This window comes from Paramormyrops kingsleyae, chromosome 13, assembly GCF_048594095.1.
Source record: "Paramormyrops kingsleyae isolate MSU_618 chromosome 13, PKINGS_0.4, whole genome shotgun sequence".
In the NCBI taxonomy this organism is placed as follows: Eukaryota; Metazoa; Chordata; class Actinopteri; order Osteoglossiformes; family Mormyridae; genus Paramormyrops; species Paramormyrops kingsleyae.
This window is the reverse complement of record NC_132809.1, coordinates 18,450,209-18,474,207: the sequence shown is the minus strand read 5'-3', so window position 1 is coordinate 18,474,207 and position 23,999 is coordinate 18,450,209. Positions and strand designations below refer to the sequence as shown.

At 50.9% G+C, this 23,999-nt stretch overlaps 1 protein-coding gene across 5 annotated transcripts in view; it reads left to right on the top strand.

The window, feature by feature from the left end:
- LOC111846747 (SH2 domain-containing adapter protein F-like) overlaps positions 1-23,999 on the top strand; it is a 51,965-nt gene that overhangs the window by 23,399 nt on the left and 4,567 nt on the right. For 2 of the 5 annotated variants that reach the window (XM_023817273.2, XM_023817271.2), the window contains exons 3-7: positions 15,093-15,308; positions 15,641-15,739; positions 18,723-18,854; positions 22,597-22,771; positions 22,943-23,062. In XM_023817273.2, coding sequence (XP_023673041.2) covers positions 15,093-15,308; positions 15,641-15,739; positions 18,723-18,854; positions 22,597-22,771; positions 22,943-23,062 — 742 coding nt within the window. The remainder of the gene's footprint in view (positions 1-15,092; positions 15,309-15,640; positions 15,740-18,722; positions 18,855-22,596; positions 22,772-22,942; positions 23,063-23,999) is intronic. The other 3 variants (XM_023817274.2, XM_023817275.2, XM_023817276.2) reach the window with 3 other exon arrangements.

Genomic DNA, 23,999 nt, shown 5'->3' with positions numbered 1-23,999 from the left:
ATGCGCACCTCTGGGTGTGTTTAGGTGCCTCGGGGCGCATATGCGTACCTCTGGGTGGGTTTAGGTGTCTCGGGGCGCATATGCGCACCTCTGGGTGTGTTTAGGTGCCTCGGGGCGCATATGCGTACCTCTGGGTGGGTTTAGGTGCCTCGGGGGGCATATGCGCACCTCTGGGTGGGTTTAGGTGCCTCGGGGCGCATATGCGCACCTCTGGGTGTGTTTAGGTGCCTCGGAGTGCATATGCGTACCTCTGGGTGGGTTTAGGTGCCTCGGGGCGCATATGCGCACCTCTGGGTGTGTTTAGGTGCCTCGGAGGGCATATGCATACCTCTGGGTGGGTTTAGGTGCCTCGGGGCGCATATGCGTACCTCTGGGTGGGTTTAGGTGCCTCGGGGCGCATATGGGTACTTCTGTGTGTGTATAGGCACCTCGGGCACATTTGGGTACCTCTGGGTGTATATAGGGGTGTGCCAGGATGCCCACTGTGTCCCCGTAACAAAATTTAAAAACACAGAAAGGCACGCAGGGGAAGAAAGAGGACAGTCATCCTGTGTGCCACCCTATGTCACCTTTGAGCAGCTCTGCTGTAGGTGCCCTTTTATTCGAGTGCCTTGGGAAGTAATGCTGCCCTGGGAGTCGCAGGTATTGCTGCGCCTCTCTGTGGATCCCAGCGGCGGCTCTAAGCTGACAGTTAAACAGCGTTTATCGCAGTAACAGTTCGGCTTTTACTCTGTAATGTAGCTGTGTATGACTGGAAAAAGCATGCTTCACATTAGTGTCTGTCTTGCTCATTCCTGGTATCTCTCTGTCTCTCCCTCTCTCTCTCTCTCCCTCTGTCTCACCCTCTCTCTCCCACTTTCTCTCTTATCTCCCTCTCTCTCCCTCCCCACACTCCTCCTGTATATACTGCACATCACACCAGGTGACCCTATGGGTGGCACACATACGGCCAGTCCTGTAAATCCCAGTTTAAACCTCGGCTGCTTTTCTCCTGCCTTCCGCTCCCTCCTTCCTGGTCGCTGCTGTGTTCTCCTGACACACACCAGTGTAGTGAGGGCCTTTATTGCTGGGCTGCTTCTCTGGGGTGGAGGCCCATCTCCTCATCACGCTGCTTCCCAAAGTCTACGTCAGCATGCTGGCCCTGTGACCCCCCCTTCTCTTAACATTCTCAACCCTCTGCGCTTGACGATACCCCCCTGCAGAACCAGGGGTCTGTCGACGGAACCGGACAAGGTGGCACGCCTCAGGGAACCTGTGCGGCTCCTTCTGGCTGTAATTCCGCGCGGATTAGCCCCCACATACAATGATCTCGTTCCTCCTGGGTCAGCCCCCTCCCCCATGGTGAATGCTGAGCCTTGTGGGAGCAGTACTGACATGGGCTGTGCTATAATGTGCTGTAGTGGCGGTCTGTGGCTCAGTGGGTCAGACCCTTTGTGTCTGTTGTCGTAGAAGGTCGTACTGTAGGTTTTAATTCCGTCCTCAGCCGAATAGTCACATCTCTGTTGGGCTCTTAACCACGGCCCCCCAATCTTCTTTCTTAACTGTATATACACTCACCTAAAGGATTATTAGGAACACCTGTTCAATTTCTCATTAATGCAATTATCTAATCAACCAATCACATGGCAGTTGCTTCAATGCATTTAGGGATGTGGTCCTGGTCAAGACAATCTCCTGAACTCCAAACTGAATGTCAGAATGGGAAAGAAAGGTGATTTAAGCAATTTTGAGCGTGGCATGGTTGTTGGTGACAGACGGGCCGATCTGAGTATTTCACTATCTGCTCAGTTACTGGGATTTTCACGCACAACCATTTCTAGGGTTTACAAAGAATGGTGTGCAAAGGGAAAAACATCCAGTATGCGGCAGTCCTGTGGGCGAAAATGCCTTGTTGATGCTAGAGGTCAGAGGAGAATGGGCCGACTGATTCAAGCTGATAGAAGAGCAACTTTGACTGAAATAACCACTCGTTACAACCGAGGTATGCAGCAAAGCATTTGTGAAGCCACAACACGCACAACCTTGAGGCGGATGGGCTACAAAAGCAGAAGACCCCACCGGGTACCACTCATCTCCACTACAAATAGGAAAAAGAGGCTACAATTTGCACGAGCTCACCAAAATTGGACAGTTGAATGAGTCTCGATTTCTGTTGAGACATTCAAATGGTAGAGTCAGAATTTGGCGTAAACAGAATGAGAACATGGATCCATCATGCCTTGTTACCACTGTGCAGGCTGGTGGTGGTGGTGTAATGGTGTGGGGGATGTTTTCTTGGCACACTTTAGGCCCCTTAGTGCCAATTGGGCATCGTTTAAATGCCACGGCCTACCTGAGCATTGTTTCTGACCATGTCCATCCCTTTATGACCACCATGTACCCATCCTCTGATGGCTACTTCCAGCAGGATAATGCACCATGTTACAAAGCTCGAATTATTTCAAATTGGTTTCTTGAACATGACAATGAGTTCACTGTACTAAAATGGCCCCAACAGTCACCAGATCTCAACCCAATAGAGCATCTTTGGGATGTGGTGGAACGGGAGCTTCGTGCCCTGGATGTGCATCCCACAAATCTCCATCAACTGCAAGATGCCATCCTATCAATATGGGCCAACATTTCTAAAGAATGCTTTCAGCACCTTGTTGAATCAATGCCACATAGAATTAAGGCAGTTCTGAAGGCGAAAGGGGGTCAAACACCGTATTAGTATGGTGTTCCTAATAATCCTTTAGGTGAGTGTATGTGTGTGTATGTCTCAGAGGAGAGCAAGATGGAATATGAAACAATTAAAGAATTCCAAAGAACCTGTAATTGTGCAAATGGCAGATAAAAGGATCATTAAATTGTTCGCCCAGGGGTTAGTGTACATAATAGCAGGGCAGTACCCCCCCGGACTGAGCTCTGATAGCCTGACTCCGTCCTCCTCTAAGTGAATTCTGCACTCGGGGGCAGTTACAGACACGCAGCCCATATTTCACCGGTTTATGGCACTGTAAAGGGAGGGCCACGTCGGCGGGCGGCACAGCCAGTGCGATTCACGCGTGGACAGACCCGTTAAATACAATGAAGGTCTCTCTGTCCTATACAGGGTGGTGGGGGCCCACCCTGAAAACAATGGCTGCAAGGCAGGGAACAGCCCAGGATGGGGCGCCAACCAAACACAGGAATATGGTATATTTTCGCATTAACATAGCAGGAAAACTTGCAGCCTGGATGAGCTGTTTTTTTTCCATATGCCTCCGAGGACCACCTGGGACAGGGGGGCAGGCATGTGGGGGGCCAGGGGTGGCCAGGGGGTGGCCGGGGGGTGACAGGGGGCCTGCTGACAGCATGTCAGCGCCGTGACCTGGCAGACAGCCATGACTCCCCATTGCAGGAATGCCGGCCGCAGGTGTAATTGTCTCTTGCATCAGACTGAGGAGCAGTTTCTATATTTAGAGCCATTACTCATTTAATTGGTGCTTCACCGGGGTGTGAAATCATCTGTAGATGAAAGCTCAAGATCCATCCCTTATACACTGGAGCTTATTTTTAATACGTATCTATTTTTTTTTTTTGGGTGGGGGGGTGGGGGGGGTGGTATCGTCCTCCTAAATGACTTTTCTGGGGTCTGGGCTTTCTGCTACCCTTTGTAATTACCATGGCAGTTAATTAATTGGAAGGAAAGCAATATGGATTCCTGGGCTGATTGAATTCTCTGCTTTAAAAAGAGTGCATCGACGACTGTTTTAGATAACTTCTGGTGCTGTGTGTTATTGTCCAGCCGTTAATCTGTCCCCGACCGTCCGAGGTGCCGCTAACGCAGACAGGCGCTCCGCTTCCAGCGAATGCCACCTGTCTGATGGCTGTGACAGTGTGGCCCTCGGCCCCCGACATGCCGGTAACGCCAGCTGATGCCGATGGATTGAATCGCTCGCGGGCCCTGCATTGCTGCAGTGATAAAATGCCTTTTCCTAATTGAATAACTGTCTGTGGGTTACAGAGAGCCCGGGAGTGTAGCGGCGAGGCAGATAAAGCGCAGGGGACGGCCGGGACGCTCTCCTCTATGCCAGGCTCAGCTGTCTAATGACGTCCATTAACCGGGATCCTGTGTCCAAACCGGATGTCACTTCAAGGTTGTCCCATTTCTGGGAGCATTACGGTGGTTGGTGAGGAGTGGTGGCGTATTAGGTCATAGTCACCATGGTGACGCAAGGCCTGGCTGTCAGGGGGAGGGTTGCTTTGGAGCCTAATTGCACTGGTCTGGGTTGGGGGGTCCAGTGTCATGTACTGCAATGTGACCCGAAATCTCGAACAGCATCGCTGCTGGTTATCACCAGTGATGTTGCTCGTGGGACAGCTTAAGGTTACCCCCCCTGCCCGAATCCTACACTGGCTGTGCCTGGAAGCGGGGGCCGCCTGCCTCTCTACCCAGGGCCCGTCTCAATGAGCACGTTGAAACGATCGTGATGAGATGGTTTCAGCAGAGAGTCTGCACCTGCTCCATCCAGAAGACCTCAACTCACTTCAATTAGCCACTTACCCTCCAAGACAGAAGAATGCAGCAGGGGTGCTGATGTCTTAACTGGTGACTGTACGATAAGGGTGCTACAGGATTTGGCTAGTGTGAAAGAGGATCAGATTCTGCCTCTGTGACTCCCTTCATCCTGCAGAAAGTGGATGAGATTCATGCAGTCTCTTGCACACCCAGTAGAGGGCGCCGTGGTGCCGCCTCCTGTTTCCGATGGTATGATTTCCGGCCGGATTCCTTGAGCCTGGCATATCCCAGACTCCAACGCGGCTTTTATCTCCGCTCACAGACACCTGCGGCCGTCGGGGAAGCGGCAGACCACACCTCCGCATGTCTTCCCTGTGCCCGCCATTACATATTCATGCGGGCACGTGTGCGGCCGGGCACGTTATGTCGGGCGTGCAGGCGAGGGCCCTGCGCGTGGCCATCTATCACACTGCCATTTGCCATCTCTGTGGTCTTACTCAGTCTTATTGATCTAAGAGCAGCTGTCTGTGTGCCAGAGAAAAGATAGAGGTGTTTAAAAGGTCAGGGGTCAGACCAGGGTCAGGGGTCATCTGATGGGCGGCAGTAATTAGATCCGCCCTGCAGATAATCAATAATGTACACCTGTGGCTCCTGCCTCGCAGGCGCGGACTGGTAATCTCCTTGGACAGAATGGCCTCAGCATATGCTGCCCCTTGTGTTCACACTGGCAGCCGGGTAGCCGGATTTACTCTGCGCACAAGGTAGCAGAGAGTGACGGAGCGGCAGGGGAGAGAGGCGGAATCCGGGCTGGACATCTGCTGCATGCTCTCCTGGGGAGGGGTGAGGGGGGGCTGTGGGACGCAAAGCAGGCTGAGGATCTGCACCAACAAGCCCACTGTAAAAGGAAATTGAAAATGACCAGCACATCCTTTAGTTTTTCACTAAAAGTCTCGTATTATGTTCGGTTACTTATGGTTAAGGTTAGGGCTGGGTAGGGGTTAAGGTCATCATGTTGGGATTAGAGTTTTCCTCATAGAAATGAATCGAGGGTCCCCACAAAGATATAATTACAAACCTCTGTGTGTGTGTGTGTGCGTGTTTTTTTTTTTTTTTCTCCATACGCTTCTTGTGAATCATGTTCACCAAATGTTGGGCTTGATACATCCAGCCGGGATCCTGTGTGGCTGCAGTGGTGGGCAGAGTCTCTCCCAGTAACAAAATGAATCAGGTAATAAGCATGAGATTTCATGTTTATTAAAGCCATGAAGGGCACTGCAGTCGAGCTGAAATGGACAGAAATATAGATAAATGGACAGACAGCACGAAGGCAGCAGGCTGGGGGGGGCAGCAGGCTGGAGGGCAGCTGGGGGGGCCTGGAGGTTCCCGGGGTGGGGGGGTGCGATTACACAAGACAGCACACAGCTTCACCCGTCTATAAACAGAGACAGACGGAGGCAGGAGCTTCAGAATCACGGGTTTGATTTGTATGCATTTATAATTAAGCAGCATCCAACAAAATGACCGTAGAGCTCACGCCTTTTCAGAGCTTCATTTACCCAAAACAATGCCTTGAATAATGGGTGAAAAAAATGTGACAGGATACATTTGTGAAGCTCTGAAGTCAGTTTATTTCCCTCTGCCTCTCTCTCTCTCTCTCTGGTCTATTTTGTGTCTCTATTTCATGCTGACAGAGGTTATGAATTTTGCCCATTAAAGAATTAGCTGAGAAAAAGTGTCTTTTTGCGAAATATCAGGTTTATGTGACTGTTTAGTGTATTTTATTCTTTTTTTCGCAAATGTGAGGGCTAATAAAATTGCCCACTTCCCTGCTGTAGCAGATAGCAGAGAGCTGCTATGTAGGCAGGTTCTGTGAGGGACCCCTGACCCCCCCCCCCCGCACCAATATGGCTGCTGTTTGTGTGTAGGTGAGACACCTCTTCAGATTTGTGTTTATAGCTGACCAGAGTGACTGTGGGAGGCCTGGAGCCAGTCTCTGTGCCGTAACAAGCTGACCGCCGCCTTATGGTACTTTGTGCTGCATGTGAATTCATCCCCAGTTGTCTGAGGATGAGGTGCCTCAGTGGTGGATTATAGAGCCTTTCTGTTCAGATATTGGAAAGCAGGCAGCATGTTTGCTGATATTTGTCTCGGGGTTGCATGTGTCTTCAGGGGGCTGATACTGGGATTGAGCAATATCTCATTTTTCATTTCGCCATCCTGAGTAGAGAGGAAACTGTATGAAAATTGAATAACACAATTATAGTGACCAAAATGATCATGGTTATCAGTATTATCGGGGTGTTGTTAAAATGTGCTGCAAATGTTCAAAAAGGACTGACCCCCAAACTGAAATCATTTCACCAGGTTTTATATTTATAACCTCAAATAAAATTAGCAGCATTATGCACCTTTTGTTTGCATAAATATTGAAGAAATAACACATGAAAACCATATCAAATGTGCATTAACACCAAAGACCTGCAGCGTGCTGTCGCCACCTTCCAACTTGCTGCATCTGCGTCACTAATTGTGGGTGATGCTGGACAGGATTTTTCAAAGCACGGTAAACAACCCTGGATTTACTGTATCCATCCCACCATCCATTTTCTATAGCAGCTTGTCCTGTTCAGGGTAGCGGGGGGTCCAGAGCCTATCCCGGAAGTTATGGGCACAAAGCAGGGAACCACCCAGGATGGGGCAGCGAGCCATCGCAGGGCACAAAGCAGGGAACCGCCCAGGATGGGGTAGCGAGCCATCGCAGGGCACAAAGCAGGGAACCGCCCAGGATCGGGCAGCAAGCCATCGCAGGGCACAAAGCAGGGAACCGCCCAGGATGGGGTAGCGAGCCATCGCAGGGCACAAAGCAGGGAACAGCCCAGGATGGGGTAGCGAGCCATCGCAGGGCACAAAGCAGGGAACCACCCAGGATGGGGTAGCGAGCCATCGCAGGGCACAAAGCAGGGAACCACCCAGGATGGGGTAGCGAGCCATCGCAGGGCACAAAGCAGGGAACCACCCAGGATGGGGTAGCGAGCCATCGCAGGGCACAACATAGTTTTAATGATAATTAAATATTGAAAAAGTAACACTAACAGTGGTTTACTGTGAAATCGGTAACCATTTCATCCCTAGTCCAGACATACTGTGGTGTGCCACATATTTTGATGGAATTTTCAAAATCAGTACTATTCTGGTATTCTGAAATCTCGGCAATAAAATTCACTCAGGGGCACCCCCATGATATATTTCCACCCGTTTAATTTCTTTGCCAGGATTTCAAATTACTGCAGTATTCCACAGCAAATCAGCATCACGGGTGTTGTTACTGAGACCACAAGAACAGTGAGCCTGGGGAGTGGTGGTGTGGCCAAGCCCCCCTGCTGGAGTCCCCCCCCCCCCCCCCCCCAGGTACAGGACGGGGTAGCGAGATGTCTGAGGACCTGTGCCTGTGATGGAAAGGCCCCTGCTGAGCAGATCCAGGCTGGGGCATGGCCTGAATTAACCTCCATGCTTCAAGCAGATGTCAAGCTGTGGATTAAAGCTGCAGATTAACCGGAATCAGGGCAGCGCTAAGTCAAGTCACTGAACGCAGCACATAATGAAACAGCCCCAGGATCCATTAGGACTCCTTGTAGAGCAAGTGCGTGGAAAAGTAGAGGTGAGAGCTCTCTGAACATAGTGATTGGAAAGGCGGGGCCAACAGAACCCATCCATCTTCTGATTGGCTGGATAAGTAGGGGCGAGAGCTCTCTCAACATAGTGATTGAAAAGGCGGGGCAAACAGAGCCCATCCATCTTCTGATTGGCTGGATAATTAGGGGCGAGAGCTCTCTGAGCATAGTGATGGGAAAGGCAGGGTGATTGACTGAGTACATGGGGACTTTTCCCTCTGTTACCTGTCAGATAACTGCCTCTGGACCCTGTGACCTAATGAAAATGGACAGTTGTAGGAGCTTCCTGATTGCCCTGTCACAGTCACATGATCATTTATTACACGTGCTTTTTTTTTTTTTAAGCCATCTGTGTATTCATATAGCTGGCTGTTTATTAGAGCAATCTGGACAAAGTGGCTTGTTTGTAAATCACAACTGCAGAAGTCCTTAGGGATTCCCGCTGACAACTTTATGATCAAAAGTCCATTTGCTTTAACGCTGGGCCACCTGCTGCCCGAGATCATCACGGGTCACAAGCACAACCTCCCTCAGATCTTTACTTCAGATCCACATCACAGACTGTTCCCACAGAGTTTGTGGAACGCTGGCTGCAGGTTGAAGGTGCTTTGTAAATACCATCGTTACATCAGCTTGGAGCTGCTGCTGTAACTGATCATGTGATTTTGAATCACGTGACGCCTGGCTGTCGGCATGTTGAGTAATGGGTCCTTGATGAAGCTTACATTTGTATTGCTTTTAATCTTGATTTTCGTCTTTCCATTACAGTATGTGGCTGCTCTATGTTAGAGTGCAGCAAACAGCACCTTGACCTTTTCTGTCAGATACACCTGTCTAATCGGCCAGATAGGTCAGAACGTAAACACAATTAAGAACGTTATTTGAGGTTTCTCTCCCCGCCTGCTTGCTCCTCGCTCGTGTTGCTTTTTCTCTGCTCAGTGATTGATCTGGTACCCCAGGGTTCAATTTTAGGACCACAATTATTCCTAATTTACATTAATGATATTGACACTAATACATACAGTAAATTAGTTAAATTTGCAGATGACACCAAGGTGGGTGGTGTAGCAGATACTGAACTAGCGGCACAGAGGCTACAGCGGGGATCTTGATTTAATTAGTGATTGGGCTGATACCTGGCAGATGAAATGTAATGTAGACAAATGAAAGTAATCCATGCAGGGAGCAGAAATATAAAGTACAGATATTTTAAGAGTTCTACTGGAATAAAGGTGGCTGATTATGAGAAAGACCTCGGTGTGTATGTTGATGCTTCCATGTCCCTCAGCAATGTGGGGAAGCAATTAAGAAGGCCAATAGGATGTTGGGTTACATCTCTAGGTGTGTGAAGTTTAAGTCAAGGGAGGTTATAAGATTATACAATTCCTTTTTAGGACCCCACCTCGGATATTGCGTGCAGGTTTGGTCACCTTACCTTAAAAAGGACATTGTTGCCTTGCAAAGGGTTCAACGTAGGGCTACATGAATGATTCCTGGTCTTAGAGGAATGTCTTGTGAGGAGAGGTTAGCTGAGCTGAATCTGTTTAGCCTCGAGCAAAAGAGACTAAGGGGGGACATGATTCAGATATATGATTCTAACAGGTCTGGGTGCTGTTCAGCCAAATAGTAACTTTAATATTAGTTGAAGTATAAGAAATCGTGGCCAAAGGTGGGGAATATTTTAAACTGGATTTCCAGACTGGGCTGTGCTGGGCTGGGAGGTGGCATGTTCTTTCTGTCCCAAGGCATCGACTGATCTTCTGGTACCCCCATCTGTTCAGTTGAGCCCCGACAGGTGCCTTTCAAACGTCACCTTCTCTGAGCGCAGATTGCCTGTTTGGAGACCTCGTTCCCTGCTGGCTAATGCAGTTCCCGATTCCCTGGAATGGCCTGACCCATTTCAGTTTTTGGTGCCGGACCAAAAGCCTCTCAGGACCAGAGCGGAATAGCCCAGGGTCGGGCTATGAATCTTCTAAGCGCTGCTGTGTGCGAGCCACTTACAGCATAGTCAGGACGTTTAAAGGAGGGATGATTAAGGTTAAATGCATATTTCTGAATCCTTTTAACAGAATTCCTCTCTATTTTCCCCTCTCACAGAATAACATGCTTTGGTGCCAGAAGTGCACTCATTCCCCCGCAGCACCGCTGACTTTTGCTACGGGCCCGGATTCACCTCTGGCCGTTTCTCTGCCGCAGTGCCTTCTCCGTGACAGTCGGTCCTGCCGTCTCGCTGCTGTCCCTCTCTGTCTGGAGTCCCCCTGTGCACTTCCTGTTGGCTTCTGCCATTCTCCATCAACAGATGGGCAGCTGAGGCCAGTTTCCAAATGAAAGACCCCATTTATTGTCCATTAACAAGCCGTCACCAGCGCTAACGAGCTCTAATTTCCATTTTGGTCGGTACTGGATCCAGTTCTGTTATCTGGGCTTTGGCCAGAGGGAGGACGGCCATTTGCATGGAGGCCGTGCGGTCCGGCTGTAACATGCTGCCCTGTGATGTGATGCAGACTCTTCCCTTGGTTCCACTCCACTTGGTATTAACAGAATACATCTTCTAACATTTGCCTTGATTTTTAGCTCTTTTGACGTCAAGAAGCTATAATATAATTATTTCATTGTGCTCGTTTTTGCAGTTATTAACATAATTTGTTACTTCTCCTGCATAGCCATTTCAATGCTTGATGCCTTGCTTTGGGTGCACTGGGGAGATTTGGGGGGAGGGGGGTGGCTTGTCACACGTGTTTGAGTTAATTAAAAAATGCTTCTGAGTACCACCGTGGCTCACCAACACTAAAATATCGTGCTGCTGCCGGGACATCTCCTGTTGGCCTCCAGTGTCCCCCCGAGCGGCGATGCGTGGCCTGTCGTGCCGCTGCTCCTGTGCTTACGGGAAGCCCCCCCTGGCACCCCGTCCGGATGCGATAGCGGAGGCTGACAGCGTGATTGGGCCTCGATGGTCCAAGGGCACCGAGGTGCCAAACGTCGTTAGAGATGAATGAGCTGTGGTTCCAGAGGGGAACTGCATGCTGGGACATTTGGAGATTATGGCCGTCGAAGAGCGAGAACTGTGACAAGATTACGATCCGGAGCGCCGCGATGTGGAAACGCACCCGGGTGTCTCGATCTTACACCGTGAGGGGAATGTAGCTGTCGGCAAATGTGTTCAGTTTTGTTCTGAAGTGCCTCTATGGTACTGATCACTAGTCTGGCTGTTGAATGAAGCCTTCCAATGAATACAGGGTTGCTTCTGCTTTCATGTCATTTTTGTTTACATTTGGTTGGTTAAATTTGCTTGGTTTTGTTTTAGTTGTCGTCCTGTTCACCCTTGTTATAATTAAAGGTAGGTTTGATCCCGACAGGAGTCGTCTGATGGGCTGAGAAATAATATTGAGGTAATTGTGAGATGTTTACCCGTGATGGGACTGCTTCGACCAAATTCTAATGCCACCAATTTAACTGTCTTGCACCGTTTGTTCAGTATTTCTGCCCTTTATTTTTGTGCTGCCTTAGGCTGATGTGAGCCTAGTAAGTAAATCCCTGTTTATGCTTTTGCTTTCTGGCCTCCACAGCGCCCATCGTACCTCGCAGATGCCCCTGGAGGGGCCCTGGCAGCAGGCCAGCCTTCAGAGCGAGATGGACAGGCTGCTGGGCTGCATCTCCATAATCACTGATCATGCTTTCAGGATGCCAAGCTAACACTGCAGACATGGAGATGTGAAGACAAGAAATTGAAAGACCAGTTTTACTGGCCGTTTTACTTGAGGGTGACAGTGAGACTTTAAGTGGAGCGTTTAGGGCATAGATTAATGCACTTGTTTGTTTGTCACTAGAATCCCAGCTGGGCCCCCTTTGGTCCTCAGCTCTTCTCACCGTGGCTGTCTCTGCACAGGGCCCTCGGGGACCCCTGTCCTCCCCCCCGCTCTCTGCTCTCTCGATGGCCCCCAGGACTTGGGTCACGAGGCTGGTGCCGCTGGCTGTCAGGCTGGGCTGAACGGGGCCAGCCGGCTGCGATGGCTCTAAGCCCGGCGTGTGCGTGGGCTTGATAGTAGGCTTTAGGCGCGTGAGGTGCCAGAGATAAAGCGGCATTAAGGAGAATTCCATAAATCCGGTGACGGGGGAGTCTCTCGCGCTCGGCGGGCTTAGCTCTGTGACCTCTGACCTCTTCCCGCCTGCCACCTTTCAGTCCCAAACTCTCAGGGCTGCAGAGGTCTCTCCCACTAGCTTCACTCACACATTCAGGCACTGAGGCACGCCTTCCTGACCGTGTGGGTAATCCATAGAGAGACAGTGGGCTGGTCACGGCAGAATTCTCCTGGATCAGTGCCGGTGTGACTTACGTGCTGAAATATCACTTGTTTGATCTCCCCCTGAAAAGGTTGCAGTCCATGCCGAAATTGTGAAATTGTTTATTGTGTCCCGTGACCTACTTTACGAAGAGACGGCACAGAGCTGCTGACGGGGTTAGAAATGCTTCATGTTGTAGGTATGACACGCGGAGATGCTGCTGTTTACCCAGCTGATGCTGGACGTAAGAGGAAAATGCATTTTATAACCAGATTGCTTTATTGATTTCTCTTAGCTGTTGACTGAACATTGCAGGTAATCTTCATCTAAACTGACTGCAGGAAACCGTAGAAACGCTTTAGTCATTCTATTGCCTTCACTGCCTTCTGGAGGTAAATTGAAACAGTCACGTTGGCAGTTTCGTATTACCTGGGCTTTCGGGCATCTCTAATCACACTTCGTAAAAAAAAGGAGAAAAAGCACTGGGCATTTTCACCCCTCACCTCAATCAGCCCCGCCCGCGCACTCTCAGCTTCCTCTTCTCGCATCTCAGATGGTGAAAGGTGATATTGTAGCTGGTGATGATGTGAGGTGGCGCTATGGATGGCACGGCACGATACGGAAACTGATGCTATTACAGGAACGCGGTGAAAATGAGAAGCACATAGACAAATCTGGGCTGCAAAGAAATGCAGCTGTGGCATTAATGTCCCCAAGCCTATACTGCTCTTCAAAGGCGAAAGCGTAAATTCACTGACAGTGAAACTGAGGAGGAGAGCGGCTGGGTTTTTGGCCATCCACCCGGATGTGTAGTAGACCCGGAAATCCTAGTTTTTTCTTTTAATCCAAGCACATTTGAACTAACATTTCATTTTGATTAAAATATGCAGTTGCTGTGTTTGGCCTTCGTGGGGCAGTATAGAGGTCATGAACAGGCCTTGTTAAGGCTCTTCATACATCACAGACTGGGAAATTCAGGGTAACGATGATCTCCCCAAAATTGCACAGTATGCACCAGCTACAGTTCCAGGGACATTTAAATGTCTACCCCCAGCACCCCCCCCCCACCGACATGAGCAGGATTTTACAAGGCATATAAAAACGTGTGTATGTTATTAAATAAGTCACTTAAAAGCCGCTCTCCTCATTATTAAGGAGAGCTCTTCAGCATCACATCCAACCGTTGGCTCTCCTCACGCCAGAGCTGCTGCCTGCACAGGGCTGATTTACTCCTGCTATTTTTTTGCATGAATTATTTAGAGCATATTAGTCCTGAAGAGGCCCTGAGGCTACAGACATCCAAAGCCGGGCTTCTGTTCCTGTTTAATTACTTAACTTCTGAAGTTTGCTCCCCCTCGGTGGACTTGCTTGGCCCCAGTTGATTACCGGCACTACATTTCTGTCGCCTCCCACTGAGGTCCCACGTCTTTCCATCAGATTTTTCTTTCTCTTTCTTCTTTTTCTTGCTTTGCCCCAGTCGCTCCAGTCCGTGCCCTGCTTCTCGTATCCAGTGACCTGACAGGGTGGCTCGCAGGGAGCTTATTACTGCTTACCGCTGATTCATCACTAGTCGAGGCTCCCGGGTGGGTGTCCGACAGTGCAGACCTGTGCTGTGAGACAGCGATGAGGAGGTGCCGTGGTCTGAGTGGCTAGTCTCCGCTGCCTAAGCAGTCCCGGTGATCTCCTGTGCACGTGTAGCTTAAACGCCCTCCTGGGTTGACTTCACTCAGGTCGATCGCAAATCGACCACTGCACGCACCCATCCAAAAGTCCTACAGAAACGTCAGACACCTCATAACTCGTCTCTGGGAGGCAACCGCACTAATGAGGTTCGACTTCTGGAGGTCCTGTCGCCATGACAACCCCTGGTAGTGGAGCGTGACCACTCTTCGCCGAAGAGGAGCCCTCAGCCAAGTTAAGGGCCAATGGTTGGCACCCTGGTCAATCCCAACACCCCCAAACAAGCAGGAGAGCATTCCTGTGCAACCATGAAGGGGAGGCCTAGCTTTATGGCTTGATGGGGGTGGGGGTCGCAGGTATGGCATGCTAGAGTTCAGCTGGACCTTCTATAGCCCAGAGCACACAGGACTGGGTTGGTTTGCAGGGAGTCGGGTATCAGGCTCTGTGGGCCCTGCATCTTCTCACCTCTCATCACGCAGGCCTGCTGTCAGGTATCAGGCTCTGTGGGCCCAGTATCTTCTCACCTCATATCATGCAGGCCTGCTGTCAGGTATCAGACTCTGTGGGCCCAGTATCTTCTTGCCTCTCATCATGCAGGCCTGCCGTAAGCTCCTCCCACGCATCGTCATGGGAGCCACATTGGCCTTCCTCAGAGCACATTGCACTGTACTGTTGTTTGTGGTAATTACATTTTTTTTATTGCCCCACTGCACAAATACCTCAGTCTCTATACATAACATGTTTGTAATGCACTGAGTGAATCACACGATTCCCACAACTCTTAGTAAACAAGCAGGGGCTGCGGGGGGTGGGGGGGGGGCTGTCACAGAGGGCATCCTTCACCCCGGGGTCACACAGGTCCGGCTGTACCCCACCCTCACCATTCGGCACCCTTCAGCCGAGAGGCAGTTTGTTTGCCGTGGCACTGTGTCTTGAGGGGTCACACTTCAGCATCCTTCCCTCTGCCCTCCTGACAGAGATCCGAGGGGGAAGGGGCTCCAAGGACGGCCCCCTGCGACAGCTGCCCCTGTACGACACGCCGTACGAGCCGGCGGAGAACGGCACCCATCTGGATGCAGAGCACGGCCTGTGCCTCCGGGAGAGCAGGCTGCCTCGGGACGACGAGAGGCCCCCGGATGAGTATGACCAACCCTGGGAGTGGAAGAGGGAGCGCATCTCCAAGGCCTTCGCAGGTACGGTGCCTCGACGTGGCTTGGGGGTCCCCGCAGCAGGAATGCATCAATGATTCCTGATGCATCTCTAACCACTAGTTGTCGTCTTCAGCTTGTTTCCACCAAAATACCCCCATAATCATGCTGCCCTCTGAAGGGTGGGAACAAGGTTTTGTCACTTGCCATCAGGATATGCGTGTATGTGTGTGAGCAGCACCTGGCTAACTGGGCTATAACCGAGCAGGGCTGTTTGGGAGAACCGGCCCAGGAACCGGCCTTTGGCAGCAGCCCCAGTAGCATCTGGGATCTTTGAAAGGTTTCTCTTCTTGTTTCTTGTCTTGCCGCTCGAGCAGCCCTGCTTTGTTATGACTGCATTAGCTTCGCGGGCACTGTAGATGGCGCCAGAGGCCCCAGGCGGAACGAGGAAGACATCACCACTAAGTCGCTGTCAGGTACCGAGGCCAACGGGCCAGGCCAGGCTGGCGCTGTCACCCCCACCTCCACTTCCCTGTCCGTGTGTGTGTGTGTGTGTGTGTGTGTGTGTGTGTGTGAGAGTGTGTGTGTGTGTGTGTGCGTGAGAGTGTGTGTCTCGCTGTGCTTTGTCCTGAAAGAGACGATAAACCCTAAACAGCAGAAGTATGACGGAAGTCTTGAGAAAGGCAAAAATAACAGCATGTGTGTATTCGTACGTTAAGCGTTTCAGCTCACGTTTCGGCGTTTTCACACGCTGCTGAATTACTGCACACTGACTCCCGGTGATCCTAGACTCAAGGTGTGTCAAAATGCAGTTGACCCTTCCACGTCGCGGCGGCCATGGACGCAGGCAATCTGGAAAAACCTCGTATATTTTTTTTGATCCCCTTGGCCAGTGAAGCGAAAAGATTCAAGAAGCATCAGATACAAAGATCACTGCAAGGTCATTGCGAGATATCGCGTGACAGGCTGCTGTAATCTGCATGGCATCCTCCAAACCACCACTGTGTGTATATTCTATGCATTTATGTTCGTGGTCTGTAGCTTTAGCTAAACACCCAAAAAACCCCAGAAAATTCCCATTTCATTTCTCATATCAAATCCCACGATATATTGATTCCTTGATGGGGAAAGTTATGATGCGGGACAGTCGACTGTGTGCCAGTCTGACTGGAGGATGTGCTGCTGGACACTAATCAGTTTTGCCTTTTTCCCCCAGAGTCGCATTTATATCCTTTATTGTTTAGCATCAGAGACTTTATCTAAAATCATCTGAAGTTCAGGAGGAAGTTCAGTGCATAATGAACATTGAGGCAGTTAGGACTTCATGATCACGCCGCTCTCTGTGTGGCTGAAAGTGGGGGGGACCCTGAGCTGTCCGGGGACTCCCTGGGGGGGACAAATAATTTACCATTGGTGTGAAAGCGACACACTTCACAGACGGGAGTGCTGTGCAGGCACTGCAGCGTGCGGGTATTGACCCGTAATCGATGTCTTAATGAAGCTAACTAGGCCAGCGGGGCTTTAGCCTGGCTCTGTAATGAGCTGTGCAGCTAGTAAGCAGAAGGAGCGGGGGGGTCGAAATGCACCAAGCACTGGGCGGGGGGGGGGGGGGGGGTTAGTACGTGGGAGGGGGCGTACCCCTGTCTGCTGACCTCGTTAGGGTCCCGGACCGGTACACGGCTCGCTGCCCTTCTGCTTGAATAGGTGAAGAGTTTATTGACACATTGTGAGCAGAATGTGTGCAGTTATTGAGCCAGTTGCACTTACTGTGAAATGAAATGAAGGGCCAGCGATGGACCGGTGCCCTGTGACCCTGCATGATGTGGGCGGGGCTGTACTGTACAGGGGCTCCCGTCCTGCCGGGGTTCCCGGTCCCTTTCAGAAGCGAGGGGCTGTACTGTACAGGGGCTCCTGCTTCTTTGCATGTATACGTCCCACAAGCTGCTGAGTTGCCGAGCACTTCGACACGAGGCGCCCTCCCCCTCGCTATGAAGGGGGGGACATCTGCGCCTGCCCTGATCCAGGGACATTAAGCAGCATCCAATTAAATGCTTAAATAAAATTTATTTTCAAGATGATTATATTAGACTCTTTTCCCAGGTGTAGCAGGGAATATGGCAGTAGAACTGGAGGGTGGGATTTGGCCCCAAACATACTCCCTGTGCCCCCCCCCTCCACCCCCCAGGTTGCTCTCCCCACAGTAACACACATCAGCCCCTAGTCTATGCCCCTAATTGGCCCTTTTGTTGAGCGTACATCCAGGAGGTCTTAAATTGGTTTGGCTAATTAAAAACAAAAGCTAGTGACATTTTTTAGAATAAAAAGTTAACAAATGGCTTTGCTCTGACAGCTCCCCGGCAAAACACCACATCCGTGCCACTGAATCACTCCGGTTTCCGGAAGATGCCGCGGCCGACCGTGTCGGGTCCTATGAACACATTCAGCTCTGTTGTTTTTGCAGATCCCTGCAGTGATTAAATTTACTTCCTGAGGGAGACCAAGCGTCCACCTTAAGCTGAGCACTATCGTCCTGAAACACGGCGAGTTCTTTTGTCCACATACGAAGAATCGGCGTCTGTTTCTAGCCTCTGCTGTCTGTGGCACTTGGCGGCTAAAGCCCAGATATTCAGAGTGAAGCACTCAGCAGGGGGGCGTGATTCTGGACGTCCACTGGGGATGTGGAACCTGCTTACAGTATCACTGCCAGGCTTTGCACCTTGTTTAATGGCTGTGCAATATGGACAGGTACCCTCCCCCCCCCCCGGGCTGACGGGGCCTCACAGCAGGGTAGGTAGGATGGCCGCTACTGGAATCCGGTTTGGTCCAGTTTGGAAATGTGAAGTGACAGGTCACCTCAGTGTCAAGCTGGGCTGTGTGGCCCCAGGGTTGGAGGGGTGGGTGGGTCTGTATGATTATGGCCGTAAGCCTGGTCTCTCTCCAAAAGCACTGCTTGGTGCTGCTTTGGAATTGGACCTTGGCTCTGAGTCATCCCTGCTGAGGAGTGACCTCTGAAGGCACCCCCTACAGCGCCCCCCGCAGGCCCCTCAGACTGACGCTCTTTTTCTTGGTTCCTCCACATTGCCAGAGGCCTCACATTTCACCCCCTGTTTTTAGTTAGCCTTGTGCTATTAGCATCCGTGGGCTGTATCACCTCGTCGTTGATGAGGGTTAGGGTTAGGGTTCTATTCTAACTCTTCTTGCGTGGGTACGCCTAGGCCCTTAGCACTCTGCCCATGTCTCAGCATTCTTGGTGTGAGGTCATCAGGGTCAGTCATTCTAACTCTTCTTATTTCAGCCCCTCGGCCCGCCTGCTTTTCATAGCACTCCTCTGCTGTCGATTTTGCTCTTTCCCTGGATTCTTACTCCTCTTTCTTCTCTTCCCCCTTCTCCCCCTGCCCTGTCCCCCCCTCGTCTCTCTCTCTCTCTCTCTCTCTCTCACTCACTGTGTGTGGACTGCAGTCGAGATTAAAGTGATCAAGGACCTGCCCTGGCCTCCTCCAGTGGGGCAGCTCAACAGCGCCGCCCCACTGGCCGAGGGTGTGGAGGATTCCGCCCCGCCAGGACACACCGCTGGCGATCAGCACCGTCATGGTGGGTGTGTCTAATCCCCCTCCCTGCGTGTCCCTCCCCCGTCACACTGCTGACCCCCCCATCCCTCTGCCATGTGATTTCTCTTTACTCCAAGCCACCCATCCACCCCCTTCTTACTCAGTGCTGCTGCAGGGGTTAAAAAATTCAAGAATGGCTCTTTGTTTTGTTGTATGAATTCAGTGTGATGGATTTGCAGTGCCAATATTAAAGCCCCCGCACGCCTGGGTCTTCAGCAATAGGAGAACTTAGTAAGTTCATCCCTCCCCCAGCTAAGCTGTGAAGATACAGGCCTGGCTGACTCTGCTAAGCTACAGTACTGCGCCATTTCTCTGGTTCCTGGAAGCCATGCGTAGCTTGAACCAAAGTCAATGGAACAAGGGATATTAATTATAATTAGCTGTGTTTAGGAAAGATAATTACCAGTGTAAATTACCTGTACTCTCATTCTGCTTGCGTGTTGATAAATATCTACACACCCCTGCACAAACAGGATAAATTAAGGGCTAATTAGCGGAATGCTGTGACATTACATCCAGAAATCCAGTTCGGCCATTGTGTGCTGCGCTGCTCAGCTCTCCTGCTCACTAGTTAAACAGCAGTGATGGTGCAGTTTCACTGGTGCCATTCCAGTGCCGTCTGGCCAGCTGAACGGACAGCTTTTCTGAGAATCCTCATGGGAGATGTGGTCTCAGTGGCATTGCACATCCCTTTCGAAACGGTCATCCTCAAACTCCAGTGCTGCTGACATGGCTCATAATCCGCAGGGTCAATCCTACTCTGAGGCTGTCACTGGAAACCACAAAGACCGCAGCTTGGACAAAGTGTGTCAGCTTCATTTGCCATAGTAGGGCAGGAAAATATGTGGCATATATATGATTGGTAACAGATGTAAGTTCCTGAGCCATCAAAAAGGGTTCTCTGTTTTCAAACAGACAGGCTTCCTCATTCCAACATTTTTTTGTAAATTCAGGGAGATCCATTTTCCTCCTTCCTCTGTACATTCCCTCGTTTCCTACTGAGAATCACCTGTCTGCCTCCCCAAATGATCCGGCACATTCCATTGTTTCCTAATGGGCATATCGTACAGTGACCTTCTCCCTGCTTGGAATCTTGTCGCACCTCCAGCACTGCACTTTTCAGGTCAGCTGCAGGGTCATCAGCTGGAATCCGCCATTCTCAGACCTCCCTACCCAGTACAGCTACCTGTTCTCCCAAATGACGACATTCCTCTCCCTTTGTACAAAACACTGTAATTAAGTGACGTCTCTGTTTTTGCATTTCTGCAGCACAATCGCCGGAACATTTCAAAAGGTGGAAAAACTGTAAAGAGCATGGATCCTGAAGTTATTGCTCATTTAAGCAGTAAAAACAGTCAAATTGAACAATATTTTTAATCTACCGTATGAATACATGTGGACTCCTGAATACATTATACATTAGAGTACATTAAACCTAGGGTTATTATTATCATTACTGAAATTAATCTGCTACAGTCTCTTGTTGTAAACTGCCAAGCAATTGAAAAGGAACTCTGAGAGATTTGCATCATTAAATTTTATTTAGTAAGATGAGGGGAAAAGGGCCCTGTGGTGACGAGCTGAGGGTCTGGGGTACGAGCAGGATGGCCTGAACCGCAGGGGTTCTGTCGGCGAGTGTATAGAAGCGCGTCAAACACAAGCCAATAAGGACTCAGTCGAATTTTTAGGTCCAGACTTCTGCATTTCATTAAGTTAAGCTCTGAAACACGGTTGACTGACCCTACTCTCCTTCACAGCCGTGAAACATTTGGCTTGATGTCCGTCGATTTCCCCGCGCGGCAGCACTAAAGAGAAGCGTCTCCCTCAGCGCTGAGCATCCCGTTACCCAGCCGTGAGCTTCATGCACATCCAGCAGCAGATTGGAGCCCGGAAAGGCCTCTTTGAAAACCGCACCTGCCAGCGTTTACTCTGCGTCACCTTACACGCACAGCTCCCTGAACATTCTATCTGAAGTTAGCAATTTCTCAGTTACAGTTCCTGTAAGTTTCCCTGCAGTTGTTTACTCATGAATCGACACGCCGTTTTCGCTCAATCAAAAAAAAAAAACACCCTGGGATGGTTGTGCTGAGGACTGGCTTTATTCTGACTGTCAGAGAAATCGGCGAGGTCCATGAGCTCGGCCCTGAATGGATGCGCTTTGATTGGAGGGCATGTCTGTAATGGCTCTGCTGAGCGAGCGCAGTGAAGGACTCTGAATGCAGTGCTCCATTAAAGTGCGGAGCAGAGCAGGGGCCGGGCTGCATGAAAACCCATGAAAATCCGGTGTGCCACTGTTAGTCCTAAAAGCCGGCTTGCCCTCACGCACAGCACAGCTGGTAAAGGGAAGCTGCTATGCTCACGTTTGGTCAGGTGATCAATAAGATCAGGCCTGTGGTCCTCTTATGGTCAAACTGTAGTCATGGATACAGAAGAGCTTATGTGGCTTTGAGTCAGTGCAGCCCAGGCCTGTGCCATTCACTCTGTCAGCACCCAGGGCCGGATCCTGCTGCCGAGGGCTCGATTGGCACTAGGGGGCCCAGCCAGTGTCATGAAGAAAATTATATTATATACATGGTCAGCACTAGATATAGGCAGAATAGACAGTTGCTCAAAGCCCAAATTACTTAAGAGTATGCAGCTAGAAAACGGGGGGCTCTCTCGCAGTGGCTCCTTCACAGTGGCTCTCTCACAGTGGCTCCCTCACAGCAGTTCTCCTGCAGTGGCTCTCTGACCGTGGCTCTCTCACCATTGCTCTCTTGCAGTGGGTCCCTCGCAGTGGCTCTCTTACCGTGGCTCTCTTGCAATGGTGGTTCCAGTGGGATTTCAAAATAAAGGCCATCAAGGCCTGTCTCTCACAGTACTTCTTCCTGCCTCTAATCTGACCTAACTGACCTAAAAATGTATAATTTATAACAGCACTATAAATAACCTAATGAAAATCACTAAACATACCTGAGGTTTCTGAGGTTTCCAGATTTCCTCTACACCTCCATCCACAGTTACTGCTATGATTCCTGTCACTTGCCGCCTCTTCATTATTACCATGGGACACCAGTGCACATACTGCTGCCACCTACTGTACGGAGTGATGTACAGCACACCACTCACAACGAGCTGTCCCCATAGAGTCTCCATGGGCGAGGATCTTTTCTCCTGCTTCTCAAATTACCGGCCTTGCAGACAAAGTGAAATGATAATCGGTTTTCCTTGTTGGGGGGCCTCCAAAATCAAGTTCTGCCCAGGGGCCCGGTAGTCTCCTGCCCCCCCCCCCTCCCCCCAGGATTATCCCACCCTGTGGTGTCTCTGCTTGCTCACTCAACTGGTACAGCTGATAACAATGGCTGAGGTGGTTCTGCCTCTTGCTCAGAAGTCTGAGACGCGATGACATCATGGTCATTTTGTGCGGCCCTGCATTACTCGTGATCGCGACCCAGCCTGCATTCCAAACGCCAGGACCCCGGGGAGTACAGGGGGCACTGCCTGCTGCCAGTGTGGCCATCTGTGCTGCTGGGGGGGGGGGGGGGCGTTTCACATTTCACAGCTACATTCATTTCATTCACAGTCGTTTAAGGCTGAACCCCTTATTTCGTAAGCGGTATCACTGCAGATCCCTGTAAATGTGCCCCGCTCCCTGGAATACACGGCTGGTTAAAGGCGTCTCGCAGTGATGCGCTGCGGGCCAGTACTTCCTTGCAAACCCGGCCTGCCTCACTCCTCCTCTACAGTGCAGTTTGACAGTGTGGAGAAGCCCCAGCCATCCCCCAGCAAGGACACCAAGGTGCGTCCTCTGCAGAGACACTCCAGCGGCTGCCTGGTGAACACCAAGCTGGGCTCGCTGGACCAGTGCCCCCCCATCCTCGGCGAGCGTATCGACCCCTCCATGCCCCTGGAGAGACAGTTGTGAGTACACCCCCGCACTCATTCATTCTCAGATCACGTTGCCCAGTGGGTGGTTATTGGTTTATGTGATGTTTGCTTGGGCGCCGTGCTGGGCTGTACATGCTGCTATGCACTGGGAGCCCTGGGAGCTTTACCTTTCCCTTTGATGTTCATGCGCTCCGAATCCCACAGCTGGTACCACGGGGCCATCAGCCGGATCGACGCCGAGTCCCTGCTGAGGCTGTGCAAGGAGTCCAGCTACCTGGTCAGGAACAGCGAGACCAGCAAGAACGACTTCTCCCTCTCCCTCAAGTAAGGCCCTCTCCTGGTCACATGACCAGCCCGGGTGCTGGCTCCACCTTCCCGGCCAATAAGGGCAGGGCGGCTGTACGTGTCACGGTTCTCTCTGTGGGGAAGGCAGCTCTGCGAGCCTGAGTGCTTGGTGAGGTGATGTCTGACAAGGAGGGGCAGTTTGACAGATGGGAGCGTCTCGATGAGCGAGCCCTCAGCCGCGGCCTTCAACCCGGACAGCTGTCAGGGAGGGGAGCGAGTCAGGAAGCTGGCCAGGGGTGGGTCTGGTGACAGCAGGTTAGGGTAGTGGGGTGGGGGCCGTCCCTGTCCGTGCCCCCCCCCCCCCCCACGTCATCCTTTGCCATTAATCCTCTGCATCATGGGAGAAGAGAAGGGGGCATAAAAATGGCCATTTGTCATCGTTCCCTGGTGCATCCTGGCTGTTGTGGTGTGAGGAATGGCCTGATTAGCGGAGGCTGACCCTGTTGTCTGTCAGCCCGCATCACTTCCCATAGCCAGGGACCTCAGACAGCAGGGTCAGCTCTGGTGTCACATGAAATGCGATGACATTTTGGCCGGCCTTACTGGACGCCCCAGGCCTTAAAGAGTTCAGTGAGCCTGCATCCCATAATGGCATGGAGTATACTGGAGGAATGTGCGCCGCAACACTGTAGGCTCAGCTGCTGATACGCTGTTCTGCCCCGGGCAGTTCATGAGGGAAACTCGCTCATTATATAAGCTGTCAGATAGTCACCAGGTCTCACAGGTCCACTGACAGCCTTTATTTTTATAGCTGCAAAACCGTTATTTATGCTCCCCTGCCTTTGTAACAAAAGTGTTGCTGCTGTAAGTATTTTCAGGTTTCTTTAATTTATGAAAAGTAGGTAAATCATCAGGACTCGCACATCAGAGATACACATTCATGCTCCTATTTATAGTGAAATCTGCCAACTGTCCT